Genomic DNA, 22,120 nt, shown 5'->3' on the forward strand with positions numbered 1-22,120 from the left:
AGCCTATCTTGAGTATAATCAATGCACATACCTTTATCCACTTGTACCAGGCCATTTTAGAATAACCAGTTACTCTACCCTTCACATCTTTAAGATGAAAGAATGCAGAATGTGTACTTTATTTATTTATACTATACATGCAGTACATTTTTATACTAATGTATCCTTATTATCTTATATTGTGCATACTGGTTATTTACTCTGTTGTACAAATTTTGTCCTGATGTTTGTAGAATAATGCTTAACTGTAGTGTTTTGTGTTCTAAAGGGGGTTTAAAAGTGGTTATACAGCTCAGCTAATGCTAAAAAGAGCACAAAAAATGAAATCTAAGAAGGAAAGGCAAAAGAAATTGCTTGGTAAGTTATCTAAATTACATTTCTGTGTGCGAATAGTTAAAATGTTTATGTAAATAATTGAGGAATTAGTTACTTTATTTTATCTGTTCAGTTTGTATTTTTATATGCTTCATATAGACTTTAAGTAGAATTATGCTAGCCTCATGTATAAAAAATACTGCCTTTTACTAAATAGCTTTGACCATTTCCCCCACTCAAGAGGTTCCAAAATAAATTCTTAGTTTCTTTTTATTCTTTAATTCCTGCTTCAATGTTTGGACCACCCACCAATATTCTTTTGTAAAGCAGTGTTAAAACAAATAATGTTTTCAGTTGTTTTGCTAACAGGTGTTAATACAATTTGTCAATCATTCTTTCCATCAGTCATCCCATTTTATGAACCTACTTAGTCTACCATAGTGTCATTGGGAATCTTAAGTTTATCACAACAGTGTGAGTGCAATTAAGTAACCAGCCCTAGGATGAACAACAGGCCATCACTTCAACACTAACTTGAATAACATAATACAACTTTTTCAAACCTATTTAATCCAATTAAGTGTCATGGGCTGAAACTTGCATAGACAATTTGTGGAAGAGTTTGTGAATCCTTTAGAGTTATTTAGGTTGTTGCAGTAATGGCACCTAAAATGTGATCTAATCTTCATCTAAACCATAATAATTAAGATTAATAATATGATTAAACAAATAGTTGTAAAGTTGTATACTGATGCGTCTTCATTAAACTTATTTAAATATTCAAGGTCTAATATGGAAAAAGTATAAAGGAATATTTCAGACAAAAGTAAATAAATACGCAAATAAAAGTAAAAATAAATAAAGAAAAATATCACGAAATGTGAGCATTTATAAATAAATGTGTCACTTATTATGTTTTTTGTTGCTTATTTATTTATATAATTTTGTCCGTTATATTCCTAAAAAAGCAACATGAAGTACGGCTTGAACTTTAAACTGACACTTTTACTTGTTAAAGCTGAGAGGGCAGGCTTTAGTAAGTGAATCGTCAGAACAACAGACTTAAACCTTCGGCCATCAAATGTCACATTTACAGCAAACCATTCAGATGGAGTCACCTAATGATGAATTCAGAGTTTATAGAATTAAAGTAGCCACTTTACACAGTAATTCTGGACAACTTTTTCTTGCACTCGTAGTCAACATGCACATTCAAACCTTTGAGCATGCACATGGGCCACTGGATTCCCAAGTCAAGCAAAGCACACCCACTCTTTGGATAGGTCATCAATTAAAAAACAGTTCTCATAAGAGCCTGTCGTCTCAGGTTTGATGAGAGTAAATTACAGTTTTAAATTCAAGCCATATTTTATGTTGTATTTGGAGGAAAATTATGGCCAAATTTAACTAAATAAATAATTAAGGAACAAGAAATACATTCCATTTCATATTTCATGCTCATTTTCTTTATTTACTGTCAGCTTTTGACAATTCTTTTTTTCTTTTTCTTTCTTTCATTCTTTGTTTGTTTGTTTTTTTTTTGTTTGCTTGTTTGTTTTTTTTTTGTCCAAAATAGTTTCTGAAAGACAGGGCAATTATTTGTGAATGTTGACATAGCTTGTGTTTTGTTTTACTTTGTCCCTGCTTTCTCCCTTTATGTGACTCTCTTATATTTGCTCTATTTGACAAAAAAAAAACAGTTTTGGTATCTTTAAATTTTTGGTATTCTTCTAGTCTGGAGAGATGCCAAAACGTATTAATAAAAAATTTCTAACATGTATTATTATACAGTATATCTTAAATACACAGTAACATTTTTATATATATGCCTTTATATCATTATGCTTCTCAAAATGGTGAACAGTCCATCTAATGCAAAACCATCTAATTTACATACGGTGTAAATAAAGACACGTAGAGAACCTCCTCAAAGCTTCGTAATGATGAAGAAGAAGATCAGCAAAATCCAAGGAACCCACAAATCTTGCACAAAGTAAAAGTCACATAAAGCTAACTCCTTGGCAACTGATGTCTAATTATTTTGGAAATATATGTGTGAATAAATACCTTGAAGTGCTACCATAGTGACTCTTCAGCCATTGTTAAATGTTGAAGTCAATGGTGTATCTTATTGGTTCTCCAAAAAAAAAGAATCGGCAAATGATACCTAAATATTTCACACAACTAAATGATATGATGCAAGAGTGAATCTTTTTATGTACAAGTACATAGTGATCTGTTTGAAGAAAATAAAAGACTTCTTATAACACTAAAGCCTCATCACCTCCTAGTAAGTAGCATGGTGGATTGAGCATCTTGGCATGGGGCTGCTATGTCATGAAATTCCAAGGGGGTAATTCTGGAGTGTCTGTTTCTAATCTGAAGTTAAAATATTTTTAGGTCATGCAGCATGACAGTGATTCCAAACACAGGACTAAACTAATGACATAGTGATTTAAACAGAAGAAATGCTGCATTTTAGAATGGGCAAATCAGAGTCCTGACTTCAGACTTCCTAAAATGCTGGGGTATAATCTAAACCAGGACGTCCCAAAAATATAAATCAACTGAAACTGTTTTACTAATAGAAATGCTCCAATGCATTGAAAACACTTCAGATTTGATTGGCAGCTACAAGAAAGTGAAGCATAAAGTTATTGTTGCCCTTCCAGTTATTAAATGTACAATACCTTTTTCATCCCTAACTTGAATATTTAACCAATATGTTCAGTAAAGATATAACATATACCACTTTTGTGTGTGCTTTATGTTTAACCACATTGTTGATATCTATTATGAAAATTAGATCACATTTTAGATTTATCATTTATATCACAGTGGATAAGTGAATACAGCACGACATTAAGAGAATAAGAGTCACAGAGAACACAACGTGATGCTAAGTCTATTTGTGCTTTAGGAAATAGTAAGGTTAATATACACTGACATTGTTCTGTTTTATTTGCTATTTATATTTGTTAAGTGTGTTTTAAACACCCAAATATTTCATCAAACAACATTAGAAATAAAAGTTAGTGTTTACACTGTACTTTATGATTATGGAGTAAGTTAGTATAGTGGATCTCAGCTCTTAACTTAAAGTGAGCTTTTCAACAAAATCACTAATGAAGGCTTGTTAAGGGTAAATTTAGCAGTAATATTTGCAACGTTTTCTTCACTAAGACAACCATGGGCACATGCAATATGTTCCCAAGTACTGTGGTAGATAGTGGTACATTGGCGACCTCCAAAACTTTACTTTTGTGACTAGCATTGGCAAACTATTTGGCTGAAAGGCTTGTCCTTTTCAAAAAATGTTTCAGTATTCTAATATGATTAATGAATTGTAGAATATACTTAAAAGTACATTGCTCTGAAATGTATTTCCTTATATAGATCCAGCTGTACGTTTGGCATTATTCAAAAACAATGAAAATAAGCATCCTCCTCCTAAGGCTTCATATAAACTACGGCCTCCCAGAGCAGACCTTGTTAGAGGTACTTTTTCTTCATTACTTTAAAAATTGTTTACATTTTGTTATTTAGATAAGTGAATTACTAGAAATAAATTATACAACTTTCATTTTTTTTCATTCTTTTTAATGTACTGCTTTGAGTATAGAAAAAAAAAGTTTAGTCATTGTAAGAAAAAAACGTATTTTTTAAAAACACTGCCCATGTAAAATGTGCATGTTCTTGCCATGTTCCTGTGGTTTCCTACCATATACCAAAGACATACATGTCAGGTTACCTGGTAACTCAAAACTAGCTTGACATGAGTGTATGTGTGTTCTGCAGAGGGCTGGTACTCCATTCAGGGTTTGTTCCAGCCTTGTACCCAGTGTTGCCAAGACAGGCTTCCAGCATCTCTGAACTGGACAAGTGGGTTAGAAAACGGATGAGTTTGTTTTTGTATGTATTTATGTCCATGAAAAAATCACTTTGATAGTGCATACTTTCCAGGATGTTGGTTTGATATGACAGATTTTTCCAGTTTTAATCCATAATTTGTTCAGTGTCTTTCACAGCAAAACAGTTCAGAAGCACCTATTTTATTTCTGTTTTCTTGATTTAAAAGTCATGTGTACCAAAGGAGAAAATCTTTCTTTTTCACTTTTCAGGTTTTTGTTGTTATTGTCCTGTTTATATTTCATTTTCCTTTTCAAAGTTCTCATGACTTTTTTTCCTGGAGGCAGTTGTATAGTAATGGTATGCCTGCAGTCTACTGTACATGTGTGTGAATTTTAGAATGCTAAAGTTTGTAACAATCTGTTCCTTATCATTTTTATCTGTATTTACATCTCTGATGTCATAATTTTACGTATCTTTGGTTTCTGTTATATCAAGCAGCAGGAAAGAATCTGAACTTCTTTTATGTTCATTATGTTTCTTTTAATCTATCATTTTAGCTATTTAGGTGGTATCTTTAACATACATAATGTTATTAATACTATTTCAGTAAGTTTTCAAACAAGTATCAGTTTCTTACACAGTTTCTTAAAAGTTTTTCCATATTCAGTTATTGGTAATCATATAGGGCTTTTTACAGGCATGTCAAATAATTCAGTGATTTTAAGTGTATAATCAGTAAACAGAAGAAAGCATATCATTATTTTTCTGTTTCCAGTGAATGTTGGCAATCTGTTATGTTTCTGTTCCTCACCTACTATAAATATTATCAAGCTATCCCTTTAACAGATCATTCATCTATACTTTTATTTTCTAATGCTTATGTTTTTGTTAAATCAAAAGCTGAAAGTAATATTCATTAAGATTCTGCAAGAACTTTTGATAGTATAATTACATATACATTTTAGTTTCTGATGGAGAATATGGCTGTTGTCAAAATGCATACTCTTAATTTTACAGCAGTACATGCATGACAGTTGATCTCTGATATTAAATTAAAGACAGAAGTAAGCAAATTCAGCTCACGCCCTCAGAGAAGAAGATTAGATACAGATTAACTTTGGTTAGTCCAAGGCAAATTTTTTGAGGTTCCACTAACTTGTTTGATCTTGCTCCAATTCTGTCTGCTGCCTTGCAATATTAGTACTCTTGCTGTTATGCCCTGCTAAACCTCTGGTAAAGCTGTCTTACATGTGTATATGTTATTCCTTATTCTTGTGTGAAATGCTGTATGTTAATTGATTGTCATGCAGCTAGTTAAAATATTTCTGAATGAACGGATCAACATATAAAGAAATGTATGCACAGAATGATCCATCTGCACAAATCACCTTACATGCATTTATAGTTGGAGGCAAATAGGCAACTATCTCAAGTTAACCATCCCTTTCTTACATACATCTGAATTCGAAGAACTAAGAAGGATATTAGGGCAGCTAAAAGGCAGTTAGAGTGGAATAAAACAGAGAAGGTGAAAGATAACCCAAAGGGATTATTTCTTTATTTTAGTAGTAAAAGAACAGTCAAGAAGTAGGTGAAGTGCATCCAGAATATTAAAGAGGAATTCAAAAATATAGACAGTGATACAACAGATACTCTAAACATTTTAGAGGTCTTTACATGTGAGAAAGTGGATATCCTCCCAACACTAAAAAGGATTATTAAGTGGATACTGAGTAATTTGGAAACTGTAGAGGGTGAAGTACTGCTTAGATTAAATAGGCTGAAATCAAACAAATCACCAGGACTAGATAATATCTATCCTCAAGTTCTTAATGAAGGTTAGCAAGTACATGTATAAACCCTTGACACATATTTCTAGAAACTCATTGCACACTGGTGAAATTCAGAAGTAATGGAAATTGGCAAATATTATCCTATTATATAAAAAAAATGATGATTGACCAGATCCAAGCAAAAATAGGCCAGTAACATTAACATGCTTCACAGGTAAATGTAATGGAAAGAATTATTAAGGAAAACACTGGGTAACACCTGGTGTCAGATGAGGGAGGTCGTGTTTTACTGATGTGCTGGAATTCTATTAGGAAGCAACAAAAGGATATGATCAAAGTAGAGCTTATGATATTTACCTTGACTTTCATAAAGCATTTGATAAGGTGCCACATGAGTGATTGAGCATCAAACTAAAAGAAGTTGGAGTTCAGTGTGTAGTGTGTAGATGGGTGTAGAGCTGGCTTAGACAAAGGAAGCAGAGGTTTATGGTGTGAGGAATTATATCAGAATTAGCTAATTTTAAGAGTTGTGCTCCCCAGGGGTCATTGCTAGGGCCACTGCCATTTATAATTTATATATATATGATTTGGATAGGAATATATATATAGCAAGTTTGCAGATGATACCAAGCTAGGTGGATTGGCAGATTATCTAGAATCTGTTGAATCATTACAAAGGGACTTGCACGGCATGCAGGCTTGGAACAGATACAATTTTATGTATGTAACTGTAAAGTATTACACATAATACGTAAAAATGATTTGTTTGAGTACACAATTGGTGGTCTGAAAATTGAAAGTATACATTATGAGAAGGATTTAGGAGTCATAGTGGACTTGTCACTGTCAACTGTCAAGACACTCTTCAGAAGACACTAAGAACGCTAACACAATGTTATGTAATATAGTAGGATGTGTAGAATACAAGTCCAGGGAGGTTATGCTCAAGCTTTATAACTCACTAGTTAGACCTCACATTGAGTACTGTGTGCAGTTTTTTTCTAGTGGCTAAAAAAGGACATATTAGTGCAGAAAAAGTCAAGAGAAGAGTGATTAGGCTGATTCCAGTGCTGCAGGGGATGAATAATGAGTAAAGATTAAAAGTTTAAGCAAAAGGAGATTAAAGAGTAGATATGGTTGAAGTGTTTAAAATTATGAAGGTAATTAGTGTGGTGGATATTATTTTAAAATTAGTTCATTAAGCATAGGGACATAGTTGGAAACTTGCTAAGGATAAATTTTGCACAAAAATTAGGAAGTTTTTCTTCACACAGAGAACCATAGACACTTGAAATAAGTTATCAAATAGTGTGTACTTGGACAAAAACAGTTGAACTTTAGGGAATTTTAAAGCAAGACTTGATGTTATTTCGGAGGAACTAAGTGGACAGGACTGGCAAGCTTGTTTGGGATGAATGGCCTGTTCTGGTCTAGATTGTTTTAATGTTTTAATGTAAAAATAAATAAAGATATTAAAGATTGGAGTGTACTGCAAGCAATCTCATTTGCCCCCTTGCAATCTATCAGTCATCTCTGTAAACAAACTCTTCATGTCATATCACTGAAAAGCAACATTTAAAAATGTCAAGGTCTTGGCAGTATCAACTACGGTCAGTCAGTTCTAGGGCAAATTGGTTTCTCAATAATCGAAAATCCAAGGTTCAACTTGTACCATTTCCATCAATTCTAATAATTAAATGTAACTTTAATAAGAAGTATTGTCAAATCCCAGATAAGTGTCAGGGCTGTAACATCATTGAGGCCATCTAGAGAAATTATAACCTACGCACAGCTGCCAAGCAGTGTATGAACTAGACATCTTAATTACTCAGCTGATATACAGTGATATGTGAAGATCAATTAGTAGGAAAAATCAGACAATGTAAAAAATGGTCAACAAATCAGCAGTATGAAATGAAAACCTTGAAAGTAGCACAAGATCTAGAGCTCTGTGCCTACTCACCATGCTAATATAAACATACTGTATAGTGCATATACATACAGTATGCAGTTACACATGGAATTTTTAAATGAAGAGTTCTTAGTATCCTCCATTAGAGTTGATTGTTATAAACACCAGCCTTACTACAACAATGGGATTACAGTAAATTGCGAGTAACTTGGTCTGTGAGTGTTTTGCAAGACGAGCTAAAATTTCTAATGAATTTTAACTTGCTAAACAAGCAAGGTCTTGGAATACGAGTAGTGTATATGCTTTGTCTGCTGAGCAGCATCAAGTGATCACAACTGAGCAGATGGTTCTTCTCTGTCTTTCACTGCGGAATTGTGGGTAATCGTTTCCCATTCTCGGGCTCAGTTGGCGTGCCTCACTCATATAGTCAACATCTGTATGAGCGTATACTGTTTACTATAGCATTGTGACCATGTGTGTGTGTTACCCAGAACAAGCTGGGTAAGTTTGCAGATGATACTAAGTTAGGTGGATTGTGATGTGCGAGTCCCTGTCTTGCACCCCAAAACACGAAGCTGAGTCTCAGTACTTTAGCAACACCAGCTTTATTCAGCTTGAAACAGGAACAGCATGGTTATTTATTATAGCGAGATCTGCCACTCTCCTATACACAGACACAGCAGTCAGGCAGGGTCATGGTCAGGTTAGTGGCCAAGTAATGTTCCTTGTATCACCCAACAATGGCAGGTGCTTAGAGCATGTCCGCGATCTTTTCGGATTCGCTTTTATGGCGAACTGCTACAGCTCTGGGAGTCTGCGGTTGCTTCGGGACACTCTTCCACGTGTCATCCCATTGGGTGGAATCCCAAAGAGTTTAGAAACCTTACAGTGTGTAAACCATTTTTTATTTTGTGTCCAGTGTAGTGACTCTTCAGGCAAAAGCAACTGTCATTGGATAGATTTCTTGTTAAAGTCGCAATAAAAAAGGAGATTCCAGTGAGCCAACAGATAGCAGGGATTCCATTAGTTAGAGGTAAAGTCGTCCTACACAATAACCCTCCTCTCTCTCGTCTCCCTCACACCAGCCATCATTCTTTTCAAAGGTAAAGTGAAGGTTAATTTGTTTTATGTATTTTTACTTTATATTTTGTATTAATCATTTTTATATGAAATGTTTTGGGTTGTGGAATGAATCATCTGAGTTTCCATTATTTCTTGGGGAAATTCACTTTGATATACAAGTGCTTTGGATTATAAGCATGTTTCCAGAACAAATTATGCTCGCAATCCAAGGTTCCACTGTACATTATCATAGGTTCCAATATATTGATAAAATAATGAATAAACTAGCCAAAGTGTCAGCTGGTGACATTTGTAATACAACAGCAATGATTTTGTTAAGATAATATTGACATTCTATGACTTTTTCTCTCTTCTCATAGACTGTACTGTCAGCAGCAAATAAACAATTGAACTACACTTCACTACAGATTATGCAGTTTAGATTAACCTCTCCTTGGCTACTCTCCTACCCGATTTTAAGTCATTTTTCCAGAATAAAGTAGTTAAAAATGAAAAGGCCATTTATGCTGTGAGTGTAGATTATTGAAAGGAGCAGAAAGACCATAAGAAAAGAACAATTGCTTATATATTGCTTATGTTGATCTTCTCCTCTTAGGTGTTTTAGTGTTACATAATAAATCTGATGTGAGGTTCTCCAAGGTGGAAGACATTTCATTACTGGTGATTTAACCTGTCTTATCTTGTGGTAGAAAAGACTGCAGAAAGGAGAAAATATTTTTGTACTGTACATGGTGAGCTAATAATATCACCAGTTTTATGATGATGCAGCTAGAACAACTGAGGCTAACACCAAACAAACTCACTGAGAGAAAAGAAATCATAACAAAGCAGAGTAAAAGTGAAAAGATAAAAATCTCAAAAATTAAAAAAAATTTGACTAGTGTCAACATGATTTTATTTTGAAGGCAATACCTTTTAGCAAAAGAGGCATATTCAAAATATTTTAACTTTTAATCATGAGCAAGATGTTAAGTATGTGTACAAGAGTGCATGTGGACTAGAATATAATCTTAGTTATATTTCAGTCAATTGATTGAATATGATTACTTTTTTAGGCTTAAAATTAATAATTAGGTAGTTGTTAATAATTTCTATAATAGATTTACCATCCTAACTAGGTCATAATGGATGCTTTAGTTTTTCACTTTCGTTTTTTTATTCAGAATCTTTTGTGGCTGTGACCAGACTAACTGTAAAACTTAACCATAAGAAAATAATTTTGAAGTTATGTTGATATTTTAATGCCTTGAATTAAACATATTAAACTTTCAACCTGTAAATAATCTTTTAAATTCCCAATATATATGTGCACCTTTTATCAAGCATTCATGATATATATCTAATTGTTTTATCTATCTTATATTCAAATCTGGATTTTTTTTTAAATAAAATGCTTATTAAAAACATAGTTTAAACAATGTAACATTCAATGAGATGTTGCCAGTTCATATTTAAAAAGTGGAATAAGAGCATAACAGTAAACATATATAGAACAAATTTACTTAGTATTGTTACATACATAAGTGACTGTAATATCAAACTTAAAACAAAAAAGAATGGCAACTGATGAAATGTTTAAGTTTCAAATTAAAAAAAGATTTAATTTTCTGTCTGACTCCAAGGGGGACGTTGACTTCTTATTTGCCAGAGTAGACCTTACTTAACAATAGAGATCAGTAAAAGGAAATATTTTCTCATATTGAGGACTTTCATGGCTCCTTAACAGTCCCTGCACATGTAAACTGATAGCCATTTCAAGTAGGTTACTCATGTCCAGTACATCCACAAAAGAGCCAGGATAAAATAAACACACAGAGTTAGATATCTTGGAAAAAATCTGTCATGGGTTTGGGTTAATCATCTCCAGAAGAGGTTCTACTTGATGCCTGAAATGTAAGACTTGCTGAGGAAAGCAGTGAGGCCTGAGGCAGTGTTGATCTGAAGGAGTGCGTTCCATGGGTCAGAGCTGCTCTGCTGGCAGAGTGCAAAGCCAGTTCACAACATTGTCTCTCAAAGAAAGCTGTAAAAGGCTGCAGGAGCTGTTCCTGTGCACGCATCCAGGCTTCAGTTACAGTTTAAAGGGCCTATCTTTGATTATAAACCAAATCTGAACTAAACCTGAAATCTGTACCTAATTTTACAACCTCCTGTCTATCAGCTGTTGTATTTAGTCTCCTTCACGCTTTATGAAATAAGGTATTTCTATTTGCCTGCCATGAAAATACAAAGTATAATGCTTCAACATATAGAAACACCCACGCAGATACCCTGGAAATTAGGTATGCTCAGTCATACAACTCCTTCAAATGCATGATTTTTAAAGGAAAATTTAGTGTGCACAAACCAAAATAAGTTCACTTGTTTATCTGATATACTATACCTGATACACTATTTCAAATTGAATGATTCTTTATTTTTATTAGTGAAGCCAAATGATGGCAATATTTATTAAGAAGCTTCCTCATGTGACCGCTGAATGACCAGGTAGTTGTTTCCTTTCTTTAAGTAAGGTCTCGACCCTACATATGGAGAGCAGGACAGAGTTAACTTTAACACAGCTCAACTTTTTTTTTAAATATGGTTAATTAGATCTACTTCATATGGTATAGCTAAGCTGATGATAAGGATTCCCTGCACCATAATTATATTGCATTTTAAAAAATGTTGAAGGTTTTAGTTTCTTGAATTTCTTGTAATGGACATGTTGCACATATGTATCTAATGATGCTTTGTTTGTGAGTCTATCCACCTTAAGAAAAATGTGTCTATGTGTCTGTATGTGTGTCCATCTGGTTACTGTGTCTCTGTCATTCCAAAAGAAGGAGCATTGCAAACATGTTTAGGAATAAAATGTGTTGCATTATTCATTCCAGTAGATGGTGCATCACATACATTAACATTGCTTTTATGAATCCTATACCAAACGGCATTTAACAGCGACATATGCATTACATGGTGCACTGAAAATGTTAATGCTGAGATCTGTGTTGATTACTTAGATTTCAACCTCTCTTAGATGGGTAGCAGAACTAGTGTTTATTATAACTCTGTAACTAACAGTTTCCTGTATATGTATAGTTTTAATGGCTGCATGATTTCCTTATTTTGTGTGTAATAAATAAATCAATTCATCCATCTATTTTTGGAACCTACTTATTTTAATTTAGTGATGTGCATACAAAGAAATAATAAGTGTAAAGGATACACTTATTACACTTCTTCACACCTAGAACATTGCCATTGTCTCAACTTTGTGTAAACATAGGTGTATTCAGTGGACAAAACACACAGGAAAGCGTCCCTGAGGTGAGGATATAAAATGTAAAGGAACATTAAAACTGGAAATAACTTAACTGCTGTGTTTTTGGACAATCTAAACCATTCTGTCAGATTGAGATGTCAAGAACCACACAAAATACTTTGTAAAATGACCTTGTATATACCTTCTTCTTTAATCCTAATCTTTTTTTTTACCAACCACCAGGAGTCTTTGTACCAAACTCTCCACTCAACCACTTCACAGCTACCTCTTCTGTGATATGGCTTTAAATTCCCTACAAGAGGATACCCTTTTTGACTTTGGGGATGTCACATAGACTACCTGTCCCCCCTGAAGCTCTTAAAGGACCTGGTTTCTCTACTTTAAAATAGAAAAACAGTCCCAAGCTTTTCATTCAGACAGGTGATGACTATGCCCTACCAGTCTTCCTAAAACCTCATTTTTAAAGGGTAACATGGTGCCATCTTTTTGGATTTAAAATCATATGATGTCCAGTGCAAGCCAAGAGGTGTTCTAGCCTCTTGATAAGCTTGCACCTTTCTTTGGTGGTCCTAGATAAATATTTTGGACACCTACATTTGTTACAGTCCTCTGGGCCTTATGGTGGTGCTTGTCCTCTGGGAATGGCAGTAGATATGCATTGATAGTGCCAGAGAAAATGCTGTCATTTAGGGCCGAGCTGGATCATGCTTCTGTTTTGTGGCAGGCTTTGACCATCGCCAGCTTAGGTAACTCTTAGTGGTGTATCACAAATAGGTAAAAGTATTTCTTTTTATTGACATTGTCACAGATTTAGAATTCACTGTCCGTTGTTGTACCATAAAACTTGCATATGTTACAAAGTATGAAATCAGAAGTATTTTAAAAATTCTGATTTCCAATTCTGTATTCTTAAGTTCTAATTAAAAATGTAAAAAAAAAAAGTTATATTATTGTGCATTTCGATGAAAGAATGTATGTAACTTTTTTTTAGTGAATTTTCAAAGCAAGCAAAACTGATTTAAAACTTTTCAATTACTTTCAATCATATAGCCCTTAAAATAAAATCTATCCATCCATATTCTTAATCAACTTATCCAGGGCAGGGTCATAGGGCATCTGGAGCCTATCCCAGCAATCATTTGGCACAAGGCAGTAAGCACTTTGGCAGGATTATCTCCCTACATACAGAGGAAATTCCTTTTGTGTTTATAAGAATTAGTTATGAACGCTTTGAAATCACTTCAGTTTTTTTTGTGCAGCACAACCTGATGCTCCAGCACAAGAAACCCCCCACATATGATATGCCTTTCAATGCATCTTGATGTCTGGTTATGCAATATATGAAGCTTTTTGGGGTTCCAATGATTTCTGGCCCTCTAGACCCAAAAAACGCAAATTTTAGGCCATTTGGGACCATATTATGTGCAGGAAATTATATCCTAATGATTTAAAATAGACCAGTAATTACCTTCAGCAATAATGGTTAGAAGGAATTGAATTTGTGCATGCCACATTAACCAACCCCAGGGGTTCGCCCACTAATGGAGTCATAGTTACTTCTTTTCAAAAAACATTAAAATGGGGATTGGTAATATAGCATGTCAAGTGTCATTTTATTCTGTTTCAAGGTTGCTGATCATGAATATGATCATATTTTTGATATTTAATTCTCTACCAATGGTTTGTTCTCTACAAAAAAAGGTTACAGATGACAAATTTATTATTATATTGTTGATTACAAATCCAATGTTATTTTTGATTTAAGATCCTTTACTATGGATCTAGTCCTGAAGGAGATTAAAGACTGAAAAGTGGTGGCGGGGAAAGTGTAGTTAGACAGCATAGGATGATTGTCTGTAGGATGACATTGGAGATCAACAAGAGGAGGAGAGTGAGGGCAGAGCCAAGGATCAAATGGTTTAAGTTGATAAAGGATGACTGCAAGGTTGAGTTTAGGGAGGAGGTGAGACAGGCACTGGGTGGCAGTGAAGAGTTACCAGACAGCTGGGCAACTACAGCAGAAGAAGTAAGGATGACAGCTAGAAGGGTACTTGTTGTGACATCTGGACAGAGGAATGAGGAAAATGAATCCTGGTGGTGAAATGGGGAAGTACAGGAGAGTATACAGTGGAAGAGGATGGTGAAGAAGAAGTGGGACAGTCAGAGAGATGCAGAAGGTAGATAAAAGTACAAGGAGATAAGGCGCAAGGTAAAGAGAGAGGTGGTGAAGGCTAAAGAAAACGTGTATGATGAGTTGTATGAGTGACTGGACACTAAGGAGGGAGAAGAGGACTTGTACTGATTGGCTAGACAGAGGGACAGAACTGGGAAAGATGTGCAGCAGGTTAGATGTGAATCAGGAAGTGCAACGGATTAGCAAGGAGGAAGTAAGGACTGCTATGGAGAGGATGATGAATGGAAAGGCCGTTGGTCCAGATGACATATCTGTGGAAGCATGGAGGTGTTTAGAATACATGGCAGTGGAGATTTTAACCAGATTGTTTAATGAATCATGGAAAGTGAGAGAATGCCTGAGGAGTAGAGAAGAAGTGTACTGGTGCCGATTTTTAAAAAATAAGGGGGATGTGCAGAGCTGTAGTAACTACAGGGAATGAAAATTGATGAGCCACGGCATGAAGTTATGGGAAAGAGTAGTGGAAGCTAGGTTAAGAAGGGAAATGATGATTAGTGAGCAGCAGTATGGTTTCATGCCAAGAAAGAGCACCACACATGCAATGTTTGCTCTGAGGGTGTTGATGGAGAAATATAGAGAAGGCCTGAAGAAGCTGCATTGTGTCTTTGTGGACATGGAGAAAGCATATGACATGGTGCCTCAAGAGGAGTTGGGGTATTGTTAAAGGAAGTTGAGAGTGGCAGAGAAATAAGTCAGAGTTATACAGGATATGTACGAGGGAAGTGTGACAGTGGTGAGGTCTGCGGTAGGAGTGACGGATTCATTCAAAGTGGAGGTGGGATTACATCAACCTTTTCTTATTTGCAATGGTAATGGACAGGTTGACAGATGAGATTAGACAGGAGTCCCTTTGGACTTTGATGTTTGCTGATGAGATTGTGATCTTTAGCGAGAGTAGGGAGCAGGTGGATGAGACCCTGGAGAAGTGGAGTTATGCTCTAGAGAGGAGAGGATTGAAGGTCAGTAGGAACAAGACAGAATACATGTGTGTGAATGAGAGGAAGGTCAGTGGAATGGTGAGGATGCAGGGAATAGAGTTGGCGAAAGTGGATAAGTTTAAATACAGACTAACGGGGATTGTGGAAGAGAGGTGAAAAAGAGAGTGCAGTCAGGGTGGAATGGGTGGAGAAGAGTGTCAGGAATAGTTTTTGACAGACGGTTATCAGCAAGAATGAAAGGGAAGGTAGTGAGACCAGCTTTGTTATATGGGTTAGAGATGGTGGCACTGACCAGAAAGCAGGAGACAGAGCTGGAGGTAGCAGAGTTAAAGATGCTAAGATTTGAATTGGGTGTAACAAGGATGGACAGGATTAGACATGAGTTAATTAGAGGGTCAACTCAGGTTGGACGGTTGGGAGACAAAGTCAGAGAGGTGAGATTGCATTGGTTTGGACATGTGCAGAACGGAGATGCTGAATATATTGGGAAAAGGATGCTAAGAATAAAACTGCCAGGCAAGAAGAAAAGAGGAAGGCCTATAAGAATGGATGTGGTGAGAGAAGACATGTAGGTGAGAGGTGTGACAGAGCAAAACTTAGAGGACAGGACGATATGGAACAAGATGATACGCCATGGCAACCCCTAATGGGACCAGCCAAAAGAAGAAGACTATAGATCTAGTCCTCTATGGAATTAAAACATTTACAGTAAATTGAAACAATATACCCTAATAACAAAGAAGGACACCATGCATTTAATGTAACTGAAGCATCAGTGAAGCTCACCAGACATGGGTATGTCTAGTGGTAGACTGGCTCAGAAGTTTCCTCATTGCTTTAAATGAAAAGTAACTCATTTATTTCCTAATCTATCCAAGGCTGGCAAGATGAAGCCACTTTGCTCTATGAAAAAGATAAAACTCTCTTAAAAAATAAATAATTAAATAAATGAGGGAATACAGGGAATCATATCACATATGGCTTGAGGCAAGGTGACCATCTAGATAGTTTTCAGTTCCCAGTTGTTGTGTATATCAGATGATGCATGAATTTTCAAAGCCACATTCTTCTTTGTTTTGTAAACTTTTTATTTGGAATGATTAAAATAAAGGATGCAAATACCTTTCTCTCTAATTAATTGACTCTATTAAGTGCTTCATCTTTATGTTCCATTTTTTTTAATGTAGTTGTTTTTATATTTTATGACACAGTCCAGGAATGTAATCACTCTGTAAATCAAAATAGTGGCAGTGTAGCCTTTAATAACATTATACAACCTGTTTATTGCAGCTGAACTTATTTTCTTTGGTAAACTAATAGGAAGTTTTTACAAAACAAGAATACAATTAAAGTGCTAGACTGTTTTAGTTTAAAAGTGAACCGTGGTGCATATGTAAAAAAAGATCTTTAGTCAGATATATAAAGCAAAATGACTGACGTTTGTCTTTTCTGATGAATTCTAAGAACTTTGTATAGAATAAATAAATGAGTTTTTCACCTCTTTCTTTGTGATGAATATCTGTACATAAATGTACCCCTGTGGGCATTAGCAATCTTTCAAGTTAATCACGTATAAGCAGGCATGCAACATAATTTGTCAATCTAGGTCTCTGAAGTTCTCAGAATTAATGAGCTGGTTAGGAAATGTATGGATGTATATATAGAGTATGTGTGTGTGTGTATATATATATATATATATATATATATATATATATATATATATATATATATAAAAGGCAAAGCCCTCACTGACTGACTCACTCACTCACTCACTCATTCACACACTCATCACTAATTCTCCAACTTCCCGTGTAGGTAGAAGGCTGAAATTTGGCAGGCTCATTCCTTACATCTTACTTACAAAAGTTAAGTACGTTTCATTTTGAAATTCTACGCGTAACGGTCATAACTGTGGACAATGTCCGCCATGTTGAACTTTCTTATTTATGGCCCCATCGTCACGAAATTTGGTAGGCGGCTTCGCTGCGCTAACTGAAACCGATATACGTACTTATTTCGGTGGTATGACGCCACTGTTGGCTGCCATATTGAACTTTCCAACGTCAGACTCACTCATCACTAATTCTCCAACTTCCTGTGTAGGTAGAAAGCTGAAATTTGGCAGACGCATTCCTTACAGCTTACTTACAAAAGTTAAGCAAGTTTCATTTCGAAATTCTATGCGTAACGGTCGACAGCATCCGCCATGTTGAACTTTCTTATTTATGGCCCCATCTTCACGAAATTTGGTAGGCGGCTTCCCTGCGCTAACTGAAACCAATGTAGTACTTATTTTGGTGGTATGACGCCCATCTTCAAGAAATATGGTACGCGGGTTCCCAACGCTAACTGAATCCTACGTATGTACATATATACGTCCTTAGCCTGCAGCTCGGTAACCGTGTGAGGCGACGTTGAGACCCCATCCCAATGCCTCCCACGTTGTTGGCTCCCTGCCTATATAAGGCCGTCCGTCGCTCCAGTCTCTTCATTCCCTTCCTTGCTTTGCCACGGGATTCACATCTCCCTGCTGGTAACTGCAGCCTTTTTATTTAATCCACAGCGTTTCTGCTGTTTTATTGTTCGTTTATTATGATTATAGTTATTATGTAGGTATTTTAGACTTACTTTACATTGTTTAGGTACCCATTTCCTTTATCGTTCCAACCGTACCTCCATTAACATGTCTATCGAGGTGATCACCATCGATCAAAGAACTGTCACTTACCGAGTGGTTTCCATGCCCGGAGATGGCACCTGCCTCTTCCATTCTCTGTGTTACATATTGCACGGCCATATCAGGCTCACTCTTGATATCCAGAGGAACATTGTGTCTTATGTATTGAATGACTGGGACAGGTTCAAGGTGTGGACTGATGACGGTACAGGAGATAATTATACTACGCAGGAGCACTATAAGAATGAAATGCTTAAGCCCTTCACCTATGGTTCTGCATGTGCGTTGATGGCTGTCACTAAATTGTTCGGTTGTTACTTTCAAGTGTACAGAAATGGCCAAATATTTTACACCTTTGGACAACAGCTAATGCCTCTTAAACATCTTAGATTCACAGGTGACGATTTTAGTAGTGGACATTTTGATGTTTATGAATGTTTAAACTCTCAAAATCTGGATGCGAAGTTATCAATGAAACCGGTTGTATGCTTACAATGCTTGACAGATGCCGAATGTCACTTCAACACAACAAGTCCTGCAAATACTAACATAATTGAAACAAACCATGAAACTCAAACCGATTATGACAGCAGCAATCCAAGCTGTGAGATTTGAGGCAAGATTTCTTTTCACATGGCCAACTGTACGTTGCATGCTCAAAAGTAAGCTCAGCGCACGGCTTGGTCATATTACAACCAGAGGGCCAAACAGACAACGTGGTATGCAAAGTGATCCTTAACAAATAATTATTAGTACATTTTCCCTCAGTTTAAAAAGGTTTACTTTTCTTCTTAATAAAAATTTTAAGGCAGTACAGTAGTTTATATATATCTTTGGCCACCAGATGGAGCTCTTCCTGCAGCATGGAGGTGCCCCAGATACCAGCAGGGAATCATGGATTATGGAGTTTTCCCCTACAAACCTGCTGGATACCCCAGGGTCCAACAGAGGACGCTGCAGGGAGGCCCAGAGAGTCACATGTGCCCTATAACCCGGAAGTGTGTGTGGTATAGCGGGTTCACAGCGCTCTCAGTAAAGGCCATTTTTTTTTAATAAATAATCGCCGCGAGGAGGCGTTGGGCCATAGCAAGCCATGGGGCGATCTGCGGTGTGGGCGTTTCTCACCGAGTGCACAGGTGAGGGACTGCCCACATCAATCACATCCATGATTGTTCCCGTGGCTAATGTACTGCAGCTGCTATGGCCCCTCGCTGTTTAAAAGAAGCGCGAGTCGGTTGGGAGAAAAAGATCAGAGAAAGAGAAGGAAACGGAGGTTGCAGCGGGAAGCAGTAAAGAGAGAGAGAGAGAAAGAGCGAGCAAGACATTACCGGTGTTGGGTTGAAGGGCTGTATGGAATGTAAGGAATGTAAATTAAATTTAGTCATCACTGCATAAATTTGTCTTCACCATAGAAATTTAAAGACTAAATTCAACTTAATTCCTACCAAAGATATTTCTGTCGACTAAATAGAACCTACTTATATCCAAATAGAACTTGAAAAGATATATTTTTTCGAATCTGATCGCGCATTTTAGATCGACTTGACGTGCACTACATCAAGCCCACGTGCTATTGTGCTCTCACCTGCCTGCCTCAATAAGTCACCATCGCTTCGCTATTACTTTTTTACCGTTCATTTAATCATGGCTAGTCGCGAAAAAATTAGGAAATGGATGGAGGATTACACTGAGTATGGCTTTACCAAAACAATTATTGATGGCGAATAAAGTATCCATTATTCATAAAGCTTCAATTGGTGATCTGTTTTTCTGCGTTAACCTCATATTTTTTCATACTTCTTCTCAAACCAAGGGGGTGTGAAATCGTGATCGTCCATCACAGGGGGTGCGAGTGTAAAATGAATCGGCCAGCGCTGATATATATGTGTGTGTGTGTGTGTGTGTGTGTGTGTGTATTGTGAGATGTGGCCGGCTTGTCATCCCGGCCAATACCCCCAGGCCGCCAGATGGAGCCCTCCCTGCAGTATGGAGGTGCCCCGAAGACCAGCAGGGAGTAATGGGACATGTAGTTTTTATACAAGACTCTGCTGGATACCACAGGGGCCGCAAGAGGGAGCTGCAGGGAGGACCGAAGACCTCTTTGTGCCTTTTAACCCGGAAGTTCGTCAAAGGAAGAGCGACGGGCTTCCGGGGTGAAAAGAAAGGACTTTTACCTGACCCGGAAGGGATTGAGAGTCACATGAACTGGGGATTGGAACACTTCCGGGTCAGGGAATATAAAAGGACTATGGGAGCTCCCAGACGGGGAGCTGAGCTGGGTGGAACGGTGGCAACGTGTCTGGGAGTTGGAGGATTGTTTGAATTATTGTTATTGTATGAGTATAGTGGTGGAGAGGGTGCTTTGTGCACTTTGGCATTTAAATAAAGTCATAGTTTGGACTTTTACCTGGTGTCTGGAGTCGTGGACAGGGGTTCAAGGGAGCGATAGTGCCCCCTATCTGTCACAGTATATATATATATATATATATATATATATATATATATATATATATATATATATATATATATATATATATATATATATATATTTACACACACACAATATATTTTAAAATAGGTTTACTATCAAATAATGCAAAGAGTATGTGACACGTGTTTCGCCCTAATTCTGGGCTCATCAGGCGTACACACTCACTGCACCCACTCTTGGGAATCGGACCTCAGACGTAAGTGCTAGAGACGAAGCCTCTTGCGTTGCACCACGGCGTGTGGTTCGTTTATTTGACAGTATGTAGATCGGGGTATATATATATATATTCGCAGTGGAGAAGTAGTGTGTTAAAGAAGTAATGAAAAAGAAAAGGAAACATTTTGAAAATAATGTGACATGATTGTCAATGTAATTGTTTTGTCACTGTTGTGAGTGATGGGTGTTGCTGTTAAATATATATATATATATATATATATATATATATATATATATATATATATATATATATATATATATACACACACACACATAAACATATATACTCAGCAAAAAAGAAACGTCCCTTTTTCAGGACTGTGTATTTCAACAATAATGTTTTAAAAATCCAAATAACTTTACAGATCTTCATTGTAAAGGGTTTAAACAATGTTTTCCATGCATGTTCAATTAACCATAATCAGTTAATTAACATGCACCTGTGGAATGGTCGTTAAGACCTTAACAGCTTACAGAAAGTAGGCATTTAAGGTCACAGTTCTAAAACGCAGGACACTAAAGAGACTTGTCTACCGACTGTGAAAAACACCCAAAGAAAGATGCCCAGGGTCCCTGCTCATCTGCGTGAACGTGCCTTAGGCATGCTGCAGGGAGGTATGAGGACTGCTGATGTGGCTAGGGCAATAAATTACCATGTCCGCACTGTGAGACGCCTAAGACAGCGCTACAGGGAGACAGGAAGGACAGCTGATCATCCTCGCAGTGGAAGACCACGTGTAACAACACCTGCACAGGATCGGTACATCCGAATATCACACCTGTGTGACAGGTACAGGATGGCCACAACAACTGCCCGAGTCACACAAGGAACACACAATCCCTCCATCAGTGCTCAGACTGTCCGCAATAGGCTGAGAGAGGCTGGACTGAGGGCTTGTAGGCCTGTTGTAAGGCAGGTCCTTACCAGACATTACCAGCAACAACCCCGCCTATGGGCACAAACCCACCTTCGCTGGACCAGACAGAAGTGGCAAAAAGTGCTCTTCACTGATGAGTCACGGTTTTGTCTCACCAGGGGTGATGGACGGATTCGTGTTTATCGTCGAAGGAATGAGTGTTACACCGAGGCCTGTACCCTGGAGCGGGATCGATTTGGATCGATGGCTAGGGCCATTCCCCCCAGAAATGTCCAGAAACTTGCAGGTGCCTTGGTGGAAGAGTGGGGTAACATCTCACAGCAAGAACTGACAAATCTTGTCCAGTCCATGAGGAGGAGATGCACTGCAGTACTTCAAGCAGCTGGTGGCCACACCAGATACTGACTGGTACTTTTGATTTTGAGCCTCCCTTCATTCAGGGACACATTGTGAAACATTTTTAGTTTATGTCTTATGGTGTTGGCTCTTTTAGTGTTCATACAAATATT

General features: G+C 36.8%; 1 protein-coding gene across 1 annotated transcript in view; it reads left to right on the forward strand.

Annotated features, from left to right (window-relative positions):
• Positions 1–22,120, forward strand: part of lrriq1 (leucine-rich repeats and IQ motif containing 1) — a 140,400-nt gene that overhangs the window by 82,319 nt on the left and 35,961 nt on the right. The window contains exons 22-23 of the mRNA XM_039761770.1: positions 269–357; positions 3,712–3,813. Coding sequence (XP_039617704.1) covers positions 269–357; positions 3,712–3,813 — 191 coding nt within the window. The remainder of the gene's footprint in view (positions 1–268; positions 358–3,711; positions 3,814–22,120) is intronic.

This window comes from Polypterus senegalus, chromosome 8 (assembly GCF_016835505.1).
Source record: "Polypterus senegalus isolate Bchr_013 chromosome 8, ASM1683550v1, whole genome shotgun sequence".
In the NCBI taxonomy this organism is placed as follows: Eukaryota; Metazoa; Chordata; class Cladistia; order Polypteriformes; family Polypteridae; genus Polypterus; species Polypterus senegalus.